The following is a 26,599-nucleotide window of genomic DNA, read 5'->3' on the forward strand; positions in this document are numbered from 1 at the left end:
GGGGCTAGAGTTTCATGTGTGTACTATAAATAAAAGCATTTATACAAAAAAAAGTCTGGAAACTTATTTAACACACCTCGTATACTGCAAACACAATCCTAGACTTTCCAACGGCAAATCAATGTTGGCTTTAAATGTTACATTAAAAGCTAACTCTTTTTTCTCTTTCCCTTTCTCCCCTCATCCTAGGCAGAACAGAACAACATTCTTACTCTGCTGACTCTTCGTAGAGTTGACTGTAATCATCAAAGAAGCAAATACCCATGTGTGTGTGCCTTGTGTGGCTATACGACTTACCATCAGATGGGATCTGAGAGAAAGAGAGAGAGAGAGAGAGAGAGAGAGAGAGAGAGAGATTAAAGATGGCGGATGTGGCTACAAGGTGTGGTCTCGTGGAATCGTACGAGATCACACCGTCCACTGCACACATATGCAAATGAAATGCAGTCAGTTTTTCTTTTAATAAAAACGCCTGTTGGCAGATGTTAAGAGGAAAGACGCGTGCTGGGAATTGAGGGAGAAAGTTATGAGGAGGAAATACAGTGACGAATTCTATCCGTAAACTTTTGTGGGGGGTTTTCTTCTTCTTTTTTTCTCTCAAAATACCAGCCCATTTAACTGCACTCTTCTAGGTGTGAAAGTGCTCGCCTGCGCTTCAATCTATCATCTACTTTTCATATCTTCCACAAAAAGCACTCGACTAGCTACAACCACTATGATTTCCTCCACTCTCTATCTGAGCTTAAATCTAAACACAAATTCCATTAACAAAGCTTATTTCCTAGAACTGCCCGCCAGTAGTACTCTGTTCCACTGGCCTGCTTTCCACCTTACTACAATCTGGTCTAATTCTTGTCCAATGTAAATAAGTCGTTAAATAATTAAATTCTACTCAACTTCCACCAATAACGATCGCTACACTTCTCTCAATGATCACTGTATACTCATTAACACTTATCCTCGAGTGGCCTTCAGATCTTGATAAATAGTGACTCCCTTGTAAAGTAAAATTAAAGAGATCGCCATACACTAGTTACATGTAAACATCTATTCATTTGATTGACTAACACTCCTCGCACATATCGCTCTTTACAATGAAGCTCGTCTGAGCTCCAATCCCTCGTCCCCCCTCGCCAATCTTTCACGAGAAACACGCGTCTGGCTGAAACTACTGTCAATAATTTTCCCCACTCTTTATCTGTGCCTAAATCCAAACGTAGATTCCATGAACAAAGCTTCTTTATTAGAACTGTACGCCAGTGGAACTCTCTGCCGCTTACCTGTTTCCCATCTGACTACAACTTGGACGTCTTCAAGTCCAACATAAACAAACTCCTGACAAACCGCCCCCTTAAGTAAGACACTCTATCAAAACCCCCAATACTAATGATTACTACAATACTATTTCATTGATTACTGTACACGCAATAACCCTTATCCCTGAGTGGCCTTCGGGCCTTGATAAGTGGTGACCCCCATGTTACAAAAAACGTCTTAGGAAGCGGAAAGAAAATTATTTTGTTTCAGATATTTTTAAACGAAAACTTGTATTCCTATAAATTTTAAAAAGACATTCTGTATTCTTATAAAAAAATTTAAAGACATTTCGTATTCCTATAATTTTTTTAAAATACATTTTATCTTTCTATAAAAATGTTTAAAAGACATTTTGTGTTGCTATTAATTTTTAAAAGACATTTTGTATTCCTATAAAAATATTTACAAGATATTTTTATTCCCAGAAAAAAAATTTAAACGACATTTTCTATCCCTATTAAATTTTTTAAGACATTTTATATTCCTATAAAAATAATTGTTTAAGTCTTTTTTTTTTCATTTTATGAGTCGCTGATAATTTAATTGGATTTTTAAACGCCTTTAATAGGAAAATCCATGGCAATGAAACCATGGTACGTCTCTGAAATGTGTAATATATAGTTTTTTAAATCAATAAATTGTATTCTAGCTCCAACAATCGCGATCGAGCAATTTATTGATTTCTTTTACACACATCTATATATATATATATATATATATATATATATATATATATATATATATATATAAGTAAGATAATATATATATAGTATAGTAAGATATATATATATATATATATATATATATATATATATATATGTATATATATATATATATATATATATATATATATATATATATATATATATATATATATATATATATATATATATATATATATATATATATATATATATATATATATGGAATAATCGCGTTGACACACCGGTTCTCATCAGATCACCGAAGTTAAGCAACGCTGAGCCTGGTTAAAAACAGATGGGTGACAATTTGGGAATTCTAGGCGCTGTATGTGCTCTCCGCTTATCTCGGCATTTGTTTCCAGCCATCGTGTACATACACTTCACTTGCCACTGGTATTTAACAATGTCGACTCAGGAGAAGTGTGGTTGGTAATTGCGCAACTCTTGCCACAAAAAAAATCACGCGCAGGCACCCTTACAGTGGGTATCCATACTCTGTCAAGACTGAAGGAAATATATATATATATATATATATATATATATATATATATATATATATATATATATCTGTGGGAATATTTTTATTCACTTTTATTTCATTTTTATATATCCCAGTTCGTATTTAAGAAGCTCAATGTAATTACAGAGCATATAATGAATGTATGACAAAAGACTATATTCCAAATTTCATGCTGTTGACCATCTTACAATTTATTCCTTTAATTCAGTTGACACTTACAATTCTTAACAGTATCTGTTTCGTAGCACAAAATCAATCAATTATTATATTAATCAGTGAATATATTTTCCCGTAACTCATCAGAAGAAATAGTATCAATCAATCAAACAAAAGTAAATAAAATGCGTTTAGACATGATTAAAAAATCCGAAAATTTGAAGAGAAGCAGGTAATACCTGATATTTTTCTTTCATTACGCCATTTTATATCTATATATAGTGGCGTAATGTTATGTCTCGGAAGTAGAGTGAAAAGCACATCTTATTTTTTCTTTTATTAATATTATTTTTTTCCTTGTACACATTTTTGTGAATTATTCCATGGATTTCTGCCTTTGGATTATTATGGACCATCTTCTTCCAATTACAGGATGTCTTTGTATTTTACTTGTACAAATGGAAATTCTTTTACCTTTCTTGAAGTTTTACATTTGGATTTTACCGTCACTGGATTTTTTATCTTCCACCAGACTATACATTCATGTGTAATCACCTTTTTCTTTACCATATTCCCTCTGCTTAACTTATTTTGTTTTCAAGTAAGATCTTTGACTTACTTGTTGTTTCATCAAATACTTCTGCATGCAAAATCCGATCCCGCATTTTGCTAATTCCTACCCTCTGATGAGAAGGAGAGTATTTCTTCGAAACTCCGCGGATTAAGGACTATCCATTCATCTAGTGTTTCCTTTTCAGATTAAATATGTTTTTAACTCATTTCAAAGTGTTTTTAACATATTTTATTAACTGTTTGCTCATATACATATATATATATATATATATATATATATATATATATATATATATATATATATATATATATATATATAAGAACAAGTAGTTAATAAAAATGTTAAAAAACACTTTGAAAAAGAGTCAAAAACATATTTAATTTTAAAAAGGAAGCACAAAACACAAAATAAGTGGATAGTCCTTAATCCGCGGAGGTTCGAAGAAATACTTTCCTTTTCATTCGAGGATAGGGATTAGCAAAATGTGGGATCGGATTTTGCTTGCAAAAGTATTTAATGAAACTACAAGTAAGTCATAGATTTTACTTGGTAAAAAACAGTGAAGCGGAGGGAATAAGGGGATTTCACGTGAATGGATGGTCTGGTGAAAGGTAAAATATCCAATAACGGTAAAATCCAAAAAAGTTGTTAAATTCAAAAGAATCGCATTAATGAAAGATGGTTCAAAGTAATCCAAATGACAGAATTCCATGGAATAATTCACAAATGTGTACAAGAAAAAAGGGAATGAGTTCAAATAATATTATTAAACGAAAGATGAATTTTGCATAGAAAGAAAAAATGGAGAGATTTTAAAACACGGCTATCATGGCTTATTTAAGAAGAATATATATATATATATATATATATATATATATATATATATATATATATATATATATATATATATATATATATATATATAACTTTGTTCCATGCCAGTCATGACTAAGTTTATATCCTCTAAAACTGGAAAATTGGAAATGGTCCTGAACCTTTTTTTAATTTTTGAATTTTGAATTTTTCTTGCTTGAGATCTATTACGATCGAAACGGTCTGCAAGATATGAATGTATTTACATAAAGAATAATATATATATATATATAATTTGCTCTATATATAAATATGTGTGTGTGTGTGTGTGTGTGTGTGTGTGTGTGTGTGTGTGTGTGTGTGTGTGTGTGTGTGGTCTATTTTACTTCGTTAGAAGCCTTGATTAATAGATTTTACGAGTAGTAGAGAGAGAGATGTACAATGTGGCCTTGGGTTTCTCATCCGAAGATATCCATAAATCTAAATCACAATTGTGGAATATTCTCCTTTTCCCTTTTTTTAAGCTTTTCCAGCAATACCGAAATATGTAGATGGCAGCTTTCAAAATATGAATTTCTATTAGAAAAATTACAAATTTAATTCGGAAATTTTTTAAAAATTCATGTTTCTGATCCAGCTGTGGCAATCAAAAGCCTCAAAGATATTTTTCGATATGTCTTTCTTTTCTCTTTCACGAATGCGATTTTAGTTCTCACTTCTTCGGCGTATCAACCCTATTTCCGTAAGATATTACTTTAAGCACTCTTTCTTGTGTTGACAAAATATAGGCCGATGTAACCTCCGACCCACTACAGGTGTATCTTTCGAACTCGAGAATCTTTTGGTCGAACTCGGGAATCTTATGGTCGAACTCGGAAATCTGATGGTCGAATTCGGGAAGCTTTTGGTCGAATTTAGGGATCTCTCGGTCGAACTCAGGAATCATTGTCGAATTTGGAAATCTGCACGGAATTTCGAATGGAACCCTTTATTTAATCCACGGGCGCAGCATGCTCTAGTCCCGTCAGCCATGACTGTGTATAAGTCACAAGTAATTCGCAAGGAGACTTTTTATGTCGCCCGTACTGAGGAATAAACCTTCACCCTCCAGAAGTGTGTAACTTACAACTGAATTTTATCAAATACTCTAACCACTATGCCACTGATCCTTTCAGAACAAGAGCACCCTACACTTGTGGATTAAATAAAAGGTTCCGTTTGGAATTCAGTGCAGATTCCCGAGTTCGACGTTAAGATTCCCGAGTTCGAAAAAGTACATCGGAAGAACGTCAAAGGTTACATCGACCAAAATGTTATAAAAATAACACTCAAGATGATATCCGTAGTCCAAAGAATCTAAATAATACGAATATTCTTTTCTGTTTCAAGATTTCGATTTTAGTTGAAATTTTTACGGCATATCAACCCTATTTTAGTGAAATGCCGTTCAGAACACTATTTCGTTTATTGACAAAGCATGCGATCTTATCTTTGCATGGATTGTAAAGTCACCTCCTTGTGTAATAAAAATGTCGTCAAATGAAAGAAAAACGAAGCCCTTTTATAAATCTACAACAGGCCGATTGACGTTGCGCGGTCATAAAATACGCATAAATATTATATTTTAATTCACACAGCAACTGAGACATGTGCATGCGAGTATTATGTTTTTTCTAAACAGTTCACTTCTTGTAAGTAAAATAAAATACTCGAAGATTGAAACCAAAACCTAAATACAGTGGGTCAAGTCACGGCCACCGAGAGTAAGAAGGCCTGTTAACTGAAAAATGTCTGCAGGCAATGTAGGTAAGATTTTTCAGACTGTCAGTACTATATGAGGGACATTTCAAAAAGAGTAATAAAACATTTTAAAAAGGAAAAGGAACACAGTTCGATTACTACTTAAACTGAACTTTATTCAATCAAATATAAACATTATCTATGTAAAATTAAGTAATTTTAAAGCAATACACAATTTAATAGTGATAAAACTGAATTATGAATTTAGGGAACAAACAATTAAAGAAACATTAAACAAATATTTTTTGGCCTTCGGAACAAGATCCGTGTAGTATCTGTTTTGATGCTACACTTTACCTTTTCTGTTTTGGGTCGGTGAAGGAGAAATCTTTCATGACTGAGATTATTTTTGTTCCTATTCAGAGTGCCCCTTATTGGGAAGCTAGATTTTCTCCACAAGATTATATGTTGAAATATTTAAATAACTATAACTTTAAATACAGAAATTATATTTAAATTTTTGGTTTTCTGTTCTTCTATGTCCATTTTCCCCCCATGTTTTTCATCAAAATGTGTAGCGTATTAGTTGTCTCACAGGCCATCATCAGTTATTGCTCATTGGCTGCAACCTGTGGTGTTCCCTGGAGACCAAGTGACAAGTCTCCCCAGATTGCCAGTGTTCTCCACCTTTTGACCACTTGTGCAGATGATTGCATGTTATCGCAACAGCTGTTGTCACTGATTTCTCGTTGGCATCGGCCATTGGTGTTTCCTTGGGTTTGGGTGACAAAATGCCTCCCCAAGGTACCAGATTTTAACTGCACACTTCCAGTGGAGATTTCGTCAGTACTCTCTCACCTCGGTCTTTCCATCCTCCCGGACCCTTCACAACTAGTTGGTGTGGTGTGGCGCCAGTCGATGTCATCTACACCAGTTTTTTTTATTATTATTACTATTATTATTATGATAATAATAATAAAGGTTGCTTGTGCAGTGTACGCACGTGTATTTAAAATATTATTTTCAAGTTAAATTAATTTTTATGTTTGTATTACTGTACACATAGATTCGAAAAAGTTGTCAAAAAACAGATATACCACAAATAAATGTTATCAAAGGCAAGATAAGTTACTCTTCTACCTATCTGGAAAGGTTTTTAGTGGTTTTACTCACTTTAAAACGTGTAATCGCTTCGAAAATCATACAATGTTTATCAATATATTTTAAAAAGAAAAATGTCGGCATGTGTGTAACTTATCTTGCCTTTGATAACATTTATTTGTTATATATTTGTATTTTGACAACTTTTTCGAATCTATGTATACAGTAAAACAAACTCGTTATGTAAATTATTTACAGTTAAAATGTTATAAAAAACAAAAAATTGAAGTTTTAAATATATTTCAAAGAAATGAATTACGCCTAGTTATAAAATATTGATAATTCACCAATCGTAAAAAAAAAAGAAACAGTGCCGTGAAAAATTCTTACTTTAAAATAGTTGAAAATACTCAGTGAAAAGTTTTATTTATTATTAAAAGAATGGACTGAAAAATATTATATAAAAATTGTACACCGATTCGAAAAAGTTGTCAAAAAACAAATATATAACAAATGTTATCAAAGGCAAGATAAGTTACTTTTCTACCTAACTGGATATGTTTTCAGTGTTTTTATTTAATGTAACGTGTTTATTCAGTTCGAAAAACATACATTGTTTACCGATTATTGGAAAATTCAAAATGGCGCCCGACTCTCTCTTTAACACGGTAAGTTAGGGAAAGGGTGCTATAAATATAAGACTAGACAAAATACCCTAAGAAACCCGTTCAATATATATTCCCGTGACATAGGTTGACATATATTTGGATGAAAACCGATTAAAAAGTTTTCCACATGTCTGAATACTCTATATACTAAATTTCATATCTATAGATCAAATATTCGTTGAGTATATAGGTTGAGAATTATTCTCACACTCACACACACACACATACATACACATACACACACACATGCACACATACAGCAACTGGTCTGATCAAAAGAAAACCAGACTTCTACTACGAAAATTGGGAACGGCTGAGCATGATAAATTCGTGGATTACATCTTGCCTCGGAAAACAGCAGATTTATCATTCAATGAGACGGTAAATTTGTTAACAGAACTTTTCTCGCCGAAAACATCTCTTTTCCATAAGGGTTGGAGATGTTTGAATGTGGTAAAAGACGATAATGACGATTTTGCCACCTACGCAGCTGTAGTGAACAAACACTGATGACTTTAAGTTGTCTGAACTAACAGCAGACAATTTAAAATGTCTTGTGTTTGCGCAAGAGTTAACCTCGGGAAAAGATGCGGAAATCAGGCGCAGAGTCCTTACAAAATTAGAAAATGAACCGAACTTAACACTTCAAAAATTGGCTGAGGATTGTCAAAAAGTAGAAATTATTAAAAAAAAAAAAAAAAAAAAAAAAGATGCAAGAAATATCGAAGCAGGCATCGCGAATATAAAAAGAGTAACTAAGAAAAAACCGTCGAAATGGCACACAGAAACTAACCACCGAAACTCAGAAAAACTAAAAGCACCAAGCGCTTGTTTCAGATGTGGTGGAATACATCGGGTAAGGGATTGCCCATTTTTAACAAAAAGATGCCATTTATGCAATAAGATCAGTGATAAAAGTTCGCACTGTAGGAAAACTCAGAATAGAAGCCTTGTACGTCAAACCAGAACTAAGGACGTCGTAGATGAAAATCTACGCAAATATGTAACGGTTAACATTTTCGGCAAGGCTATTAAATTCCAGTTAGACAGTGGATAATATATATATATATATATATATATATATATATATATATATATATATATATATATATATATAAGCTAAAATGTATTATGTATGTATGTATGTATGTATGTATGTATGTATGTATGTTTGGATGTCTGCTAAAAACTTTCGACAGACGCGACGAAAATTCACAAACTCGGTATCACATCGAAGCTCCATCCTTTGCTCGAAAAATATCGAAAAATTGGCCAAAAACGTTAACTTTTTTCACCCCGAAATCGACAATTTTCGACAGGGGGGGTCAACAAAAACGGTCCTCTCGTGACAATGACCAATTCTACGCATGCGTCAGATGACGTCGTGACCTGATTTACTTTAAATAGTTGAAAACCCGAACAAATTTCATGTACATCGCGTTAGCTCAGTTGTTTAAGGCCTTGGTTCATTATCTAAACGTATTGGTGTGAGATGGGATTTTTTTTCGATTTTTTAAATTTAAATAATGAACCAGTGTTATTTAAGCCATTTTTTACGTAACGTTCGTTTTTCTGCTTTTTTTTTTTTTTTACTTCGCTTATTCTTAGCGACACCCAAAAACACCCGGTTACCCACCGATTTTTTTAATTTTAATATTGAAACAGGCTTATTTAATCCATTTTTCACGTGTTCGTTTTTCTGTTTTTATCGTTCGTTTGCCTTACGTTAGTTTTTTTGTGTTTTATTTTATTGTTTCATCACCGCGTAGCGGGGAAAACAGAAACTGGCTTCCGCAACTTGACGTTGTCGTACCTGCTAATTTCGGTTTATAAACGTCGACTTAACACACAATTAATCTGTTCCCGTGGTCGAGATGGTTAGGTCGCAGGGTTTTTTTTTTTTTTCATTTTCTTTCCACCTCCGCGTCAAATATTCGTGGTTCAAGCCTACCTTTATACTAAAACTATTTTTTCTTTTACACCTCCAAACAACCGGCCAACGTTTTTTTTTAACAGGGTTGTTTTAATCTACCCCTCACCACCACCACAACATACACCTCCAAACACCCGGGCAACGCCGGCTACCCCCGCTAGTCTATATATATAAAAGCGAAAATGTGTGTATGTATGTCTCGCAAACACTTTCGACACGGGTCACGAACTTTCACGAAATCAGTATCATTTTAAACTTCCAACCTTCGCCCGACAAATATCGAAAAATTGGCCAAAAACATTAATTTCTTCACCCTAAAATCATCAGTTTTCTACAGCGAGGGGTCAGCAAAAACCGTCCTCTCACGACACGTTCGCTTCTACGCATGCGTCATACGACGTCGGAACACGACCAAATTTCGTCGACGTCGTCTTAGCTCAGTTGCTTAGAGCGCAGCCTCATTATCTAAAGGTTTTGGGTTCGAATCGTGGTGTGAGGTGTCTTTTTTTATTTTAATGGTGAAACAGGGTTATTTAAGTCATTTTTCACGTGTTTTTGGGGGGTGGGGTATTTTTAGATCTTTTAACGAAGTTTTAACGTTCGTTTTTCTGTTTCGCGTTTTCTTCTTTCCCCCCCCCCCCCATTTTTACATTTAACATCGTTCGTTTGCCTTACATTAGTTTTTTGTGTTTTTTTTTAATATTTACTTCGCTTATTCTTATGTTTTGATTAAGACCCTTACCCTAACCCCCGCCCGAGCACACACACCTCGAAACACCCGGGCAACGCCGGGTACCACCCGCTAGTTCAATAATAAATCTCAAAACTTGGAAAATATTACGAAATCCGACTATGTTAAAAACTAACAGAACGGCGACGGCCGTTAATGGTACAAAAATTCATTTTGAAGGTGAATTAATTACAAACGTCACTTTACTGGGGAAAACAAAAAAACTAAGATTGTATGTGCTTAAAGATAGTGAGAACCTGTTCGGTTCTGACAGCATGGATGAGTTTGGTCTCTGGGATCTCCCTATATCCACATTCTGCAAGAAAATAGATACCCGCCCAGCAGAAACGGAGAAACTTATAACTTATTTTAAAAAAGAATTCACATACGTATTTATTCCTGGCGTGGGGAGATGTACAAAAATGGCCGCAGATTTTAAGTTGAAATCTGGCACACAACCGGTGTTTAAAAAGAAACGTAATGTCCCGTTCGCTTCCCTGAACAAAATAAATCAGGAACTAGACAGGTTAGAAAGCATCGGTATACCGACTAAAATTGAATATAGTGAGTGGGCTGCTCTGGCAGTTTACGTAAAGAAAAGGTCCGGGGATATTCGCGTTTGCGCCGACTTCGCGACCGGACTCAACGGGTCCTTAGAAGATTTTCACTATCCATTACCTAGCCCAGAAGAAGTGTTCACGAAATTAAATGGCGGCAACTTTTTTTCTAAGATCGACCTAAGCGACGCTTACCTACAGATTCCGGTAAACGACAAAAGCGCTAACCCCCTCTGTATTAACACTCATCGGGGTTTTTACAGATACGAAAGATTCGCGTTTGGTATCAAGGTAGCACGCACAATATTCCAGCAAGTAATGGATACTATGCTGTCCGTCTTGGACGCCGCAATCGTATATCTTGATGACATTATCATAGCGAGCAAAAGCAGGGAGGAACATAAAAAACATATCAGACAAGTAATCAGTCGAATACAAGATTATGGATTTAAGATCAAAGCCAATAAATGCGATTTCTTTTTACAAACTATTAAATACCTGGGTCAAATAATCGATAAAGATGGCAGACGCCCAGGCCCAGACAGGGCAACCGCTATTAAAGAAATGCCGGCACCAGTAAACATAACTCAATTGCAGAGTTTTTTAGGTTTGGCAAATTATTACCAGGGGTTCATCCCAAATATGCACAAATTGCACGCACCACTTAATGAATTGCTGAAAAAGGATAAGGCTTGGGAGTGGACAGAAGATTGGCAGACATGATTCCAAGAAATAAAAAGAATCCTGATCTCAAAACTATTCCTAGCGCACTTCAACCCGCAGTTGAACATAATAGTAGCTAGCGACGTTAGTCGATATGGCGTCGGGGCGTGCATGCTACATCGAATGCCGGGTGGCTCGAAACAGTCTATTGCTTTCGCATCACGAACTCTCTTGCCAGCGGAAAAGAATTATTCTCAGATCGAGAAAGAGGCTCTAGGAATTATATTTGCAGTTTCAAAATTCCACCGGTTCTTGTACGGAAGACATTTTTTCTACAAACTGACCATAAGCCGTTGATATCCATTTTTGGATCAAAAAAAGGTCTTCCAGCATTCACTGCGAACCGACTATTAAGATGGGGAACTATTCTGCTGAACTATAATTTTACAATTTAATTTCTCCCCTCAAAACAACTAGCCCATGCAAACGGTCTACTGAGACTGATTCCTGCCAAAATGGAACCTCTTGAAGATTCAGTAATCGCGGCACTACGTAGTGATGTAAAAACGGTGAAAGGGTTGTCATCCCCCAAACCCTTCAAAAAAGAATTCTCAAGGATTTTCACATGGGGCATCCAGGAATAAACAGAATGAAAAGCCTAATGAGAAGTTTTGTTTATTGGCCAGCTATGGACCAAGATATTACCGACATGGTGAATAGAGACAAAGGCTGTGCTTTGGCTGCAAAAGCACCAACGATAATATATAAACCTTGGCCTAAGGCTGAACAACCATGGTCGAGGATCCACATCGATTATGCGGGACCTGTGGAGGATTTTTACTACCTGATAGTAGTTGACCAGAGGTACTAAGATGCAACAAAACGACCACGGCAATAAGGACAAATTTTTTATTGGAATTGTTTGCTTGGTTTGGGGTTGTAGACTGTCTGGTTAGCGACAACGCTACACAGTTCACCTCGACAGAGTTCAGAGAATTCTGCGAGACGTATCAAGTCAAGCATATTACAACACCCCAGTACCACACCAGTAGCAACGGCCAGGCCGAACGCTTTGTCGATACGCTTAAAAGGGCATTAAAAGAGGCGTCCGGTACACCGACATAAAAGGGCATTCAGCAATTTCTGCAGGTTTAGAGAATCACGAGAAATCCGAACAAACCAGATGTGGGATCTCCAGCAGAAATAATGTTTGGACGGAAAATAAAATCCGTATTTGATAAACTGCTACACAAACACATAGTACACAACAGAACCTCTACAATGACAACGAAATGGTTTAACAGCGGAGATAACGTGTATTTTAGACATTTTAGAAATAACGTTTCTTTTTGGGGAACAGGGCACGATCTTACGAAGAATCGGCCATGTTACATGCATCATTCAGGGGCCAAAGTTCCAACATAAGAAGCACCTGAACCAAATCAGGAAACGCTTTTACGAGGATCAAGAAGAACCACCGCAGGACGGCAGTGAGGCGATTGAAACTGTGTATAACTGTTTTGACATAGACCCTCCAAAAGGGATATCAGAACCGAGACGTTCCGGCAGAAAGAGGAAGCGCACCGACCCCTTGGTGGTCTGCCCCAAAAGGAAGAAATACTGATTTTCACAACCGCGGAAATCAGCTGGGGGGGGGAGGAATCACCCTCTAAATGGATGTTCTATCAATTATATAAACCATAGACTTTTGATCCCAGGTGTGGATTTAACACCAGAGCGACCCTCGCCTGCTCTGTTACGTTTCATACTCTTTTCAGTTGTCACCTTTTTATGTTGTTCCAGTAATACATTGTTTAAACTCTATTCCGTTGTTCTGTTTTCTTTGTGGCTTATTGCAAGCCATAACAGATATTTGACTTTGCCTATCGAGCTTATTATATGTGAGCATTACAACGAGCACTGTTTTTTTTTTTCTTGTATTTTAATAAATTAGTTTTCTATCACATTAAAATACACTCTGCTCTGTAGACTACTGTGCTAACCCCATATATATATATATACATATATATATATATATATATACATATATATATATATATATATATATATATATATATATATATATATATATATATATATATATATATGTATGGTGGAACGATAAAATTATCCCTCTAAAGGAAAAACGCTACAGCTTTATTTAAAATTTATTATTGAAAAAATAATTTCAGGTAAGATGAATGTGTAGTAAAGCTTATATCTATTCAATGTAACCGCCTTCAGCCTCAATCACCGCCTCGTCCGGAACTGGGAGCATGGCTTTTCTACAAGCGGAGGCGGGAGCTCGACGATTACGCGGTGGATAGCGGCGATCGGGCTGGCTTTGGTGATGTTCTCAACGTATGACCAACGAAGTAGTTCAGTGGGTAGAGATCGAGGGAGGAAGGGGGGGACAGAAGGAAGAGAAAGGTAGAAAGTCGTAGCGTGGGTCTTTTTGGACTTGTGGGCCGGCGGCGCGTCCTGCTGCCACACCCAGAGTTTGCCAATGGCCACCTGACTGCACCCGGGAATCACTACACTCTTCAGCACATCCAGGTACACTTTGGTGTTGACTTTTTTAAGCCGACTTCGAAGATTTGAAGTGGCACGACGTGGCCGTCACTTGAAACCATACCAAAGACCATAACCGTGGCTAGAAACTTTGTTTTCATCACACTGGTCACGTCCGTATTTTCTGGATTTTCAGTTTGAGGGTGCTGCCACTGGTTCTGTTGTCATAACTTGTTTCGGTAGTAAGCATGAGTCGTACAGCGGCGCATCTCCGATCTTGCTCGTTGAACATTGTGTCACTTTCAGACATGATAGAAGGCTCCTGGCCAACTAGTAGATGGTCTGCAACAAAAAAAAATCGGTTTTTATCAAACGGAAATGGAATCATATCTTTTCTAGGGCGACAATGTTATCGTTCTACTTGTGTATATATATATATATATATATATATATATATATATATATATATATATATATATATATATATACGTGTGTGTTTTTGTAAAAAAAATTATATTTTTTTCAATTATGTTAAAACTAAAAAAGATATGCAAATTTGTTCCAGACTTTAATTGGTTTTTTTTCCTGTTTTTTATTTATACTTTCATAGCATTTTATTTTATGATTTGTCGTTATTTATCCAGATATGTGTGCGTATGTGCGTGTGTGTGCGTGTGTGTGTACAAACTTCTTTATTTTGAAAAAAAACTTTGGAAGTGCTTATTTTTCACAGGAAAATATTAACTGATCAATTGTCTAGTATTCGTACGCCATTCAACGAAACACGTATAAGACAAAATAAAATACTATGAAGGAAAAAATATAAATATGTAATTTTTTGGTTTGGGAATGCAAGATAGATAGATAGATAGATAGATAGATAGATAGATAGATAGATAGATAGATAGATAGTTTGGCAATAATGCATCGAGTGTTGTCTTCCAAGTGGTTTATTGTATTTGGTTTATCAACATAGATATAGGACTTTCCATATCTCAAAAAGAAAAAATTAGGTCTATCTGCACGAGATTTTATATTTCAACAGAGCCGCTGACGCGTGCGCAGCAGCAGCAGCACCAGTGGTAGTATCTCACATATGCAAATGAGCAAGCCGTTGCGCGAAATGACGTCACAGCGAAAAAAGAAGGGAAGTGATAGAAAAGTGGACAAAAACACGTGGGCGGCCAGAGGCGAGAAGAAACTTTAAAACAAGATGCAATCCAAACTTTGAACAAAAAAAAAAAATTGGTCGAGCGACCGTGTGTCGTGAGGCACGCTGCAGACATAGCAGCGGAAAGGAAAAGAGACATTTAAAAAATTCCGTGTGGCGGGAGAACGAGGTGAAGACGGGCCGGCGTGAGAGATTTGAAATCGACGCGGGAAAAGAAAAAGCACGTGTTCGACACGGCTGGGTTTTGTTAATTACATGACGAACCAAGATACTTTTAAAACGAGATGCAATGCGATGTTTGGAAAGTACCATGAATAAAAGCCTTTTATTTCAACTAAAAAAACCTGAGTCGAATTTCCTTTTTTGTTCTTTTTCGACTGTATCTGCACACAACGTGTGAGTCCGTGTTAAAACGTAACGACACTGGTGACGATTAACGACGATAGAATCTAAATAAACTGTTTCGCTATAATTTTCCAACTTTTCTCCTAAAATCTTTTATTTTGTCAATAGAAAGGTTTGACTGTTTATCATGCTTAGTGATTCTTATACGTAATTAACCGACCCATTTGTTAGAATCATAAAAAGATTTCTCAGAGTGTCTGAGACAGCAGGTGAATGCCTGATATGCGTCTAGAAAAAAAATTAATAAAAAAATGACTTTGACCTTTGTGCAGCTCGTGAATTTTTGGAATTCGAATAATGAAAATAACTTTACAGCAGATACATGTTGACGCACTATTTTTTTTTTCGCGTAAGTTTACACTCTTCCTCGCGGAGTGATTAATACATGATCCAATCAGAATATTTTACGTGGGAGGCATTTTGGCTGAACTGTTGATACACTTTTGTTTCTCGCTGCTCAAGAAGTCGGATAGTAAACGTCAAATTGAACGAGCCAGGAATGCTATGGAACTATTCAAATATGGATTTGACATGGGTGTAAAATCAAATATGGATTTGACATTGGGTGTAAAATCTAACTCTGAATTAATTCGCCATTAAAACTTTTTGTTCCTATGCGACTGTCTCATCGTGCAATGTGTTGAAACCGTTAAAATGTAAAGACACCGTTGAAGCTTAACGAGATATTAACTATTAACTCTCTGGTGAATCTTAATAAATTGTTTAGCTATAATTTTCTAACTATATTTTCTTTGAAAATCTTTTATGTCGTCAATAGTAAAGATTGCCTGATTACCGATTGTCATAATATAACGTGTGTCTGCTAATGGGTCGGGAGATCGGGGTTAAATTCTCGATCAAATTATACCAAAGACTTTGAAAAATGATGCTGTATGCCCGCTTGCTAAACACTTAGCATTATAAGGAAGGATCAAGCGTAAGTGGAGTAATCCACACTTCGGTATAACCGCTAATTAAAAAGGAGTCATCGGGTCATCTTCGACTATAGTCGGCAACTTTTTAACTTACACGTAATCGCTTAACACAAGTAGAACCTGTTTTATTTTTGTTGTTTTGTTTTTTTTGTTTTTTTTGTTTTGTTTTTTTTGTTTTTTGGAAGGGTATCTAAGAGTCTTGATCTACAAATTTACTATTTTAACACACTTATCATATTATGCTGTACTCAGACGAACAAGTACTCTTAATTTATAGAATATAAATCAACTTTATTGTGGATGTTGGTGTTGGTGAAGTTAAAAATAATGGATGGGTTTAGATGTTGGCTGACGGCGCGCCTCTGGAATTCGCTTTCTATCTATCTATCTATCTATCTTTCTTTCTTTCTTTCTTTCTCTCCCGCTCATCGCTTAAACAAAACTCGCCTCAACTCTATTCAAGCTAGATGGTGTCGGCTTACGACAAGCAAGTTCAATAACTAGGACGAATCATTCTCGCGAATTTCTTTCTCCGATTCATTCTGGATTCTCAATGTTTGAGTACATACAACCTCTGTTATCTAACACACAAAAAATTGCTTATAGACTAATTTTCCACGTCTTATTTTATGCCACCAATGTTTTTCTTTTATATGTAAATATTACGAGATTATTTTGATTTGGTCCGGCTACTATACGATGCGAAAGAATACAGTGTTTGAATGTCTCCACTGGATCATCTGTAAAACTTTGAATATCATATGCAGCAGCAAATCCTGGAAACAGTTGGAAATAAGTCATACACCGTTCACTCTGAATATGAGATTCCTACAGCTGCATAACTAGAAAACTACACAATTAAACCTGACATCATGATATGGGGCAAAAAAATGTTAACGGTTGATGGTTTAAATGAAGGTAAGAGAGAAAAGATAACGGAACATGAATTCTTATGTACGACATGAAAAGAAACTGGAATCTTAGGAAGATCTCCATTATTCCAGTAATTATAGAAGAAACCGAACTCATGAAAATGAATTTAAATAACTATCTGGAAATATACTCGGTGAATCAAATGCAAGTGAAATACAAACAATTGCACTTAAAGGGGCGGTTAGAATCTTAAAAAGATCTCCCTGTTGGCGGGTCTGAGATAGCAGGTGAATATTTGGCATCATGCTAGAACAAGATAGTAAAAAAATGATTTGGAGAGTGACTTTGACCTTTAGATGACTTTGACCTTTGTGCCGCTTGTGAACTTTTAGAATTCGAATTATGAAAATAACTTACACGTTGACGCATTATTTCCTTTTGCGTAAGTTTACACTCTTCTGCGCTGAGTGATTAATTCATTATCCAATCAGAATATTTTGCGTGGGAGGCACATTGGCTGAACTGTTAATACGCTTTTGTTTCTCGCTGTTCAAGGAGTTAGATAGTAAAAGTCAAGCTGAGATCATTGGATGTAAAATGTAACTTTGAATAATCACGCCACTTACACTTGAATACGGTCACTCAACAACGTGACACATTCCATTTCTCTCATCACTTCTCATACAATTCGCCCTTTTTGTGATGTCAAAATAAACTATTCTCTTTCTCCTCTCTTTTCTTGCTTCTCTTTTTCTCTATCTTTCTCTTTCTCTCCCAATCTCTCTTTCTTTCTCTCTCTATCTCTCGCTTTCTTTTTCTTTTCCCGCCGACTCTCTCCTGTTTTTTATCTCTCTTCTTTCTCTTTCTCACTATTCTCCGTCTTCCCCCCCCCTCTCTCTCTCTCTCTCTCTCTCTCTCTCTCTCTCTCTCTCTCTCTCTCTCTCTCTATCCTTCCCTTCATACACACACTTTCTTTCTTTCCCTCCTTATTAGTTACGTCATTCACTTCCTTCCACTACATCTCCCTTTATTTATTTATCCGCTCTTCCTCCGACCATCTAAAACAACCATGTACAGGTAAAAAGGTGTGCACGGTGACAAACAAGATAAAAGACATCACTATAATTTTGGAAATACAAAACTGAAATATATAACATAAATTTGTTTTTGACTTTTGGATGATTTATATTTTTGGATTATTCAGACTTCTCTTCTCATCTAAACGTCGACCTTCTTCAGGTGTATCTTGTTGAACTCGGGAATCTACACAGAATTTCAAACGGAAGCTTTATTTAATCCACGGGGGTAGCATACTTTCATCCCGTCAGGTAGATGCCTCCGTTTAGTCTCAAGAGACCATGAATAAGCCTTGTAATTCTGAAGCAACAGTTTCGCAATCTCCAACTACACCTCTCCTGGGTCGACACTGCTTGAGTCCAGTGGCAAGGAGAAGTCCAGGACGACTGGAAACAATGCCGAGATAAGCGGAGAACACATACGGCACCTGAAATTCTCAATCAATGGTTCAGTTCAGTCTCAAGAGACAATGAACACCCCTGCAAGATTAGCTGCACAATCTCCAACCACACCTGAATCAGTACTGCTTGGGTCCAGCGGCAAGAAGAGACCTAAGAGCGACTAGAAAAATACTGAGATAAGCGAAGAGTACATACAGCACCTGGTATTCCCAAATTGGAACTCATTTTAATGCTGACCAGGATCAATGTTGCTTAACTTCAATGATCTGACAGGAATCATTGCGTCAACATGATGCTATATATTTTATGCCCCCCCCCACCAAAGCTATCTAGAACAGAACTTTATGAACAAAGTTTCTTTCCAGAAGAGGCCCAAGACAGACTAAAAAAAATGCTGAGATAAGCAGAGAGCACCTGGAATTCCCAAATGGTCACCCATTTTAGTACTGACTAGGCTCAACGTTGCTTAACTTCAGTAATCTAACGGGAACTGGTGTATAAATATGATGATGTCGTATAGCCGTTAGGTAGAAATCTGAGGTAATTCGCAATTATATTCTTAGTAACGCCCACACTGAGGATTGAACCTTCAATCCCCAGGAGAGCATCTATTAGAATTGCATTTCACTTAGTACCTTATCCGTTGCGCTGTGGATTCTTTTGGGGCCTAAGATGAGAAGATATGTCCAAATGATCCAAACAATCCAAGTCGATAAATATCTTTTTTTATTATTTCATGACGATATGGGTTTTTTTTAAATAAACAACTAAAGTTTTTTGTTTTTGTTTTTTATCGTATTTTATTTTTATCATTTTTCTTTGTAATTTTTTCAAAACCTGAATCATACGATTCCTATATTCGCAGTGGGTGAGAAATACGAAACAGAGGCTACAGCCGACGCAACTGGGGTGGTAGACGACCAGACTTTCGCTGATGTCATGCCGGCCGGAATAGAATGTAAATAACTTTGAATTTGTTACGATGTAGTTTAGTTCTTCGTATCCCTTTTTTCCTTCTTTCCTCCGTTCCTGCCTTCCTTCTAACTTCTTCCCTTATTGTATTTATTTATCGATTTTTCAGTTGACGTTTCGTTTCGTATTTTGTTCAATATTTGACGATTTGTGTTGTATCTTTGTTAAGATCGGTCATCGTACGAAAATACGGCTTCAGAACTTTATTGGTAAAAAAAAACACAAAATTATTAATTCTCGAGAACCCGTAAACAAAAGTAAGAAGAAATAATGTACATCAAACGTATTAAAATTAAATTCCACTAATATTTTTTTTTTATTGTGTTCAAATGATTGTAAAGACATTTTAAAACTATCTTACAAATCGTTTACACACGTTAATACTGGTTGGCTTTCGCCATTTTGTTTAGTTTACTAGTTCTCGGGTGTTAACTATTCTGTGCTTTTAACATGAAAATGACTCTTAAAAAATCGTTTGCACATGTTAAAAATATGCTGTAGAGAATTTAATTCTTATCCGTTTTATATACATTGTGTTGTTTTGTTTGGTTTACAAGTTCTTGGGTGTTAACTATTCTGTACTTTGCCGTTTTCTCGTTTCTTCGTTACTGATCTGTGAAAATTCCTGTATAATGTCTCATAATTAAAATCTCAGAAATGAAGGACCTCCTACTTATGGGAACATTTGATCTCGATATGCGACACATAGATATCCGAGTGTGCAATCAATATTAGCCCTTACCTCTTAAACGTTGATCTAGTGACTAAAGAACATTAATTTCCTTTCCCCTAGACCATTTAAATATGTTTTAGTATGCTTTTCGGTAAATGTTTCGTTTAGGTCCACCTCCACAATTTTCTTAAAAATGACGACATTTAATGGTTTTCGACTATGCTGAATACGAAAATCGCATTGAAATGTTGCAGAGATAAGTAGTTATCAAGATAGAAAAAAATGCATTATGCACGGTAATTTTAGCGCCCTAAGCAATCAGAATTTTACACGAAGGAAAAAAACCAAGATGGCCGCCAAAATTACCGTGCATAATGCATTTTTTTCTATCTTGATAACTACTTATCTCTGCAATATTTCAATGCGATTTTCGTATTCAGCATAGTCGAAAACCTTTAAATGTCGTCATTTTAAAGAAAATTGTGGAGGTGGACCTAAACGAAACATTTACCTGCTTTTCTTGTGATCTCTTGAACTGACTGGATTCAAGAACAATAATTCATCTAGTCTGGTGGAGTGTCCAGCTTAGAGCTATTACTAGAGGTAACATCATTTGGAGAACGTGCACCATTCCTCGTAAAAGCAAATGTGGGTTAGCTATTTTGAGATCTCATTTGGCCGGTGAATACTGTGTGATTTTGAATATTTAGTCAGGGTTTACGAGTAGGGAAAAGTGTCATCATACCAAGTTCGTTTTTGTTTTTTTTTTACTTTAAGAGGGCGTCTGGTAGGTGTGCAAGTTCTAGACATAAAACTAGGTGTCAGAAAGTGATTCGTGAAGGTTTGTAAACTAATATACATTAAGTTTATCCACGTCCCAACACAATTCAACGATGATCATTGAATATTTCACACTTCCATATTTTTTTTTATTGTCATCAAAATCGGTGAAATCACTCATTTTCCAATAAAATCGATTTATTGCCTGCTTTAGTTGGAGACCTATCGCGGTGCACCGGCAGAAAGCTTCAAATGCCTCCCTGCATAACTTAGTTCACAATACATTGTAATCTACATTGCACTGTAGAGAACCTACTGTTGACTTTATAAAATTATTTTTATATATAATGGCTTGAATTTTAGTTTAAAATGCAAAAGTCAAGTATCATGGTTTAATTGTGCTCTGCACAGAAACATTCGTTTCGAACACGCCCTTTTACTGTCAAAGAAATTACTGTTGATTTTATATGCTTGGCCTTTCTGCTTCTGTTATGATAATGGCTTGAATTTAAGTTTCAAATGAAAAGGTCAAATATCACGGAGCAATTTTACTTTAAACAGACACTTTCATTTCGAACACGCCCCTGTCATATCAAAGAACCTACTGTTAATTTTGCATGCCGGGCCTTTCTGCTTGTGTGGTAATAAAACTTTCCAAATGCACTTTTGATGTTAGGCGTTATAAGGTGTTAACTTTGGTTTAAAATAAAATCCTGTGCCTTCTTTTATCGGATTTTTGCGATTATCGACTATCGAGACTTATCAAAGATATTCCGATAAAAAATCTATCTAAGAACATTGTCAGATACATAAAGTATATTTGTTTGATATTTTATAAAAATCGGTATAGCTGTTTCTGGTTCCATAGGAAACATACTCTCACACACGCGCGCAAAATTCCTTTTATATAATAGATAGATAGATAGATAGATAGATAGATAGATAGATAGATAGATAGATAGATACATACATACATACATACATACATAGAAGAATTGCAGTCGTTCTCTGGTAGAATAGCTATGCACATAATAATTTTGATGTGTTAATATTTTTTCCTATACTAATCATAACACAGTATAATCATTGTTTTCTTTGTTATTCTGTTTCTGCCATGTATCTGATGTAGCTTCTTCCTGTATACAACGTCACTTTTTTTTTTCACGTTAACCCACCTCCGAAGTTGAAATTTACTGTTACATTACCTACTTATCTTCCAATTCAAACATGATACATGTGGGAAATAAGGTCAGATTTCAAATTATATATATATATATATATATATATATATATATATATATATATATATATATATATATATATATATATATATAATTTGAAATCTGACGTGTATAAATATATATATATATATATATATATATATATATATATATATATATTTCTTCAGTGGTGAAAAAACCGGACGAGAGTGCTCAATGTGTAGCCAGAGCAGTATATAGGAAATTTATTGCTGTGAGTCCAGAATGAATTTACATATTTTTTCCGCTACGAAGATCCGACCAGCTTCGTCAGAGTCCATCTGACGAAGCTGGTCGGATCTCTCCTCATCTTCAGAGGATATCTTCCTTGCGGAAACAATATGTAAATTCATTCTGGACTCACAGCAATAAATTTCCTATATATATATATATATATATATATATATATATATATATATATATATATATATATATATATATATATATATATATATATATATATTATACAGACTGACCCATAAAAAACGGACCCAGCCCTAATTATGGCCCCGTTACTTACTGTTTTGTTCGAATAAAATGAAACTTTGGTCATAACTAATTTATTATATTCAAAACATCACATCAAACCCCTAGGGTCTTTGGCCTTTTTTTTTTCTTTTTTTCTCCGTTCTAAGCATATGTTCTAGATGGCCTCTTTTGTTTTTGTTTTTTTTTTGGGGGGGGTCACCCTATATATATATGCTCCAGGTAGAACGATATCCCAAAATTAAGAATAATTGAATTCCAACAAGGGTCTAGACATTTTTAAATGACTTGAATTATAAAATAGTAAATATCGCCTCCTAAAACCCTCGACCTTACATGTCAACTGTTTTCTTCTGTACGTCCACTTTCCCACCCTTCCTGTCCCCCTTTCTCCTTCTTAGTGAATTCATACCCCCTCTATATCTCTGTCTTACCCTTTCCCTTCTTATCACCCTGTCTAATCCTTCTCCAATACTATCCTTTTACCCTCCCCCTTCATTAACTGAAATTTGATTTTTATAATCAAATTTAAATCCCTAAGAACATTAACCTTGCTTACCGCCAGTCATGGCATAGCATATTTTCTCTCCTCTAAAATTAAAAAGGGTCTGAACCCTTTTTAATTTTTTTTTAATTTTCTTGCCTGATGAGATCAACTATGATCGAAACGGTCTGCACATCGTAGCAAGATTTGACTGTATTTACATAAAGAATAATAAGAATAATAAAAACTAATATATATATATATATATATATATATATATATTAATTTTATTATTTTTTATGTAAATACATTATTATACGAAAAAGCTTAATGCACATGCGGCGATCGAAAAATGTTGAATATTTATCTTTTCAAGGTCGAGCAAATTAAATAGACAAGCGACCCCCGTTGTTTACTAGTAGATATTATGATTTAGACGTGATACAAAAAGTTTTAAGAAGAATTGAGTCGACCGATCGCTTCTCGGAAAAAAAAGACTTTCTCGGACATACACAAAAAGCGAACATACATATATACATACATACATACACATATTTTCGCTGCGATTTCAAAAATAAAAAGTATATATCTATATGATTTGAATGCATTAGCTTTAATCGAAACCGAAATAAAATCTTATGAAATATATATATATATATATATATATATATATATATATATATATATATATATATATATAAATTGAGTTCCTTCAGCCATAATCGAAACCTAAACCAAAACTTATGAGGAATTCTTGATATCATTATTTATTAAAAATAAATTGATTACTGGAGTGCCATCAGTTATAATCGAAACCGAAACCAAAACTTATGAGGAATTCTTGAAAAATGATTTATTAAAAAAAGAGATTACTTAAGTGCCGTCAGCTATAATCGAAACCGAAACCGAAACTTATGAAAAATTCTTGGTAAAATTATTTATTACAAGAAATGGAAGTGCATAACAATTAAAAGACCCGGATGTAAGTGTGACACAGAAAATAACACACATGCTATCGTATTAATATATAGATTTTACAATTACAATTGTTGATGATATCAATAGTTTTCTATTATTACTGTTGATTATTTTCTATTGAATTTAATATTGGTTGCATGTTATCTATTCAGCATCCTGTGCTTCTATAAAGCCATCATTCGACCATGCGCGGAGTATTGTTGACACATCTGGGCTGGTGCATCTATCACTAGTCTCTCCTAATAAGTTCCAGCCCCTGATTCATCGCCGCTATATCGCATCTCTTTACAATTTTTTAAATGAAATGTTCTCTGATGAACTTGTTGCACTTGTGCCTCCTCGACGTACATATCTCCGACAAAAGCCAGGTACGGCCAAGGATGGAGTACTGTTGCAACATCTGTGCAGAAGCTGCTAGAAACAGCTTACCCTGCATTGACAGAGGTCAAAATAGACTTCGTAACTTAGTGGGGGATGCCCTTTTCTCTTCCCTGCAACCTCTTTCCCACAGAAGAGACATTGCAAGCCTTTCTCTGTTTTATTGTTATTTTCATGGCAAGTGCTCGTCTGAGCTTCAATCTATGCCCCCCTTGCTAAACTTTGGGGATGGATAACAAAAGAGGTTTATCGAAATGGCAAACAATATTCAACAAAAAATAAACTTCGTGAAGCCATCTTCAAAAACTGGAGCAGGATGCCCCACACCTTAATAGAAACCCCCTATTTTTAGCATGCCCCAAAGAATTTTTAAGCCATCAAAACCAGTGGAGGTAGAACTTCTTATTAAGTTTGATTGTTGAATGTTTTCATACGCTTTTTGTACAATTTAGTAGAATTTTTTACTTTGGTCTTATAATTTTCATCATGTGTAAAAAGGCTAATTTAATAAAAATGTGTTTTTTTAAATAAATTTTTGGAATGTAGCTTTTTGTTTCCATAACATTTTAGATTGTAGTATTGGTAACCTTAAGTCGAGGGAGTTTAAAATCTATCCTAAAAAACTTTTTTTTAAAGATTTTTATTGGTCTTAAATTTTTGATCAGCAGAGTGTGTATGTATATATATATATATATATATATATATATATATATATATATATATATATATATATATATATATATATATATATATTACAATAATATTTTTTTAATACCTACAGACACTAGTGTTTTATCCTTTCGGGAATCATCAGTGCAGGATGACACGATTACAACCGGTCGGGAGATTCGAACCCGGCCATGAAGCCATCTCTTTAGCAAGGAACAAACCCCACGGCCAATCTCAACCACGAAAAATATCGTTGAAATTTTTAACATGTATTATTTAAATGTCGTTACATCCGGCCATAGTGGTCTAATGATTATATCATCATAATCTGCGCTGCGATATATATATATATATATATATATATATATATATATATATATATATATATATATATATATATATATATATATATATATTAGTGATTGGACGATTCCAATATTTCCCCGATTCCGATACAATTACCGATTCCGTGCTAAATTCCCGATTCCGGTACAATTACCGATTCCGATTCTTTATAAATCTCTAATTATTTAACTATAAGATTGTTCTTCGATTTTCGTAAAAACACATGTAAAATATGCAGATATTTTCCTAAACGTCAAACTACACTTGTGAAGGATGATCTATCGATTTTAGCTTCACAATTATTTATTCTTTACTTCAACTTTACCCTCGGACAACGCCGGGTAATCCTGCTAGTTACGAATCCAGTATTAATTTATTTTCTTCTTCTTATCTTTTTAGTAAATAAACGCTACCACGATGAGTGAATGAAGCGAAATTCGGGGGACTCTTCTTTCATGAAAGGTATGTAGACATTTCGAGCGTTTTTGGCTTTGTTGTTTGTTTGTTTGTTTACTTTTATTCCATTGCTTTTTTTTGTTTTTTGTTTGTTTTTGTTTTTTGTTGTTTGATTGTTGACTTAGAATATATTTCTTTTTTGTTTGTTTTTTGGTGTTTTTTGTTTCTGTTTTGTTTTTGTTGTTGTTTGATTGTTGACTTTGATTCTATTCCTTTTTTGTTTGTTTTTTGGTATTTTTTTGTTTTTCTTTGTTTTGATTTTTTTGTTTG

The 26,599-nt window shown here is 34.9% G+C and overlaps 1 protein-coding gene across 2 annotated transcripts in view; it reads left to right on the top strand.

Annotated features, from left to right (window-relative positions):
• The window catches only part of LOC145256466 (carbonic anhydrase-related protein 10-like), a 696,397-nt gene that overhangs the window by 663,379 nt on the left and 6,419 nt on the right, over nucleotides 1–26,599 (top strand). Inside the window, exons 10-11 of one of the 2 annotated variants that reach the window (XM_080115400.1) lie at nucleotides 19,715–19,807; nucleotides 26,273–26,335. In XM_080115400.1, coding sequence (XP_079971526.1) covers nucleotides 19,715–19,807; nucleotides 26,273–26,298 — 119 coding nt within the window. In that variant the 3' untranslated portion in view covers nucleotides 26,299–26,335. The remainder of the gene's footprint in view (nucleotides 1–19,714; nucleotides 19,808–26,272; nucleotides 26,336–26,599) is intronic. The other variant, XM_080115401.1, reaches the window with a different exon arrangement.

Source organism: Euprymna scolopes, chromosome 32 (genome assembly GCF_053919585.1).
Source record: "Euprymna scolopes isolate OS-2025 chromosome 32, ASM5391958v1, whole genome shotgun sequence".
Taxonomy (NCBI): Eukaryota; Metazoa; Mollusca; class Cephalopoda; order Sepiida; family Sepiolidae; genus Euprymna; species Euprymna scolopes.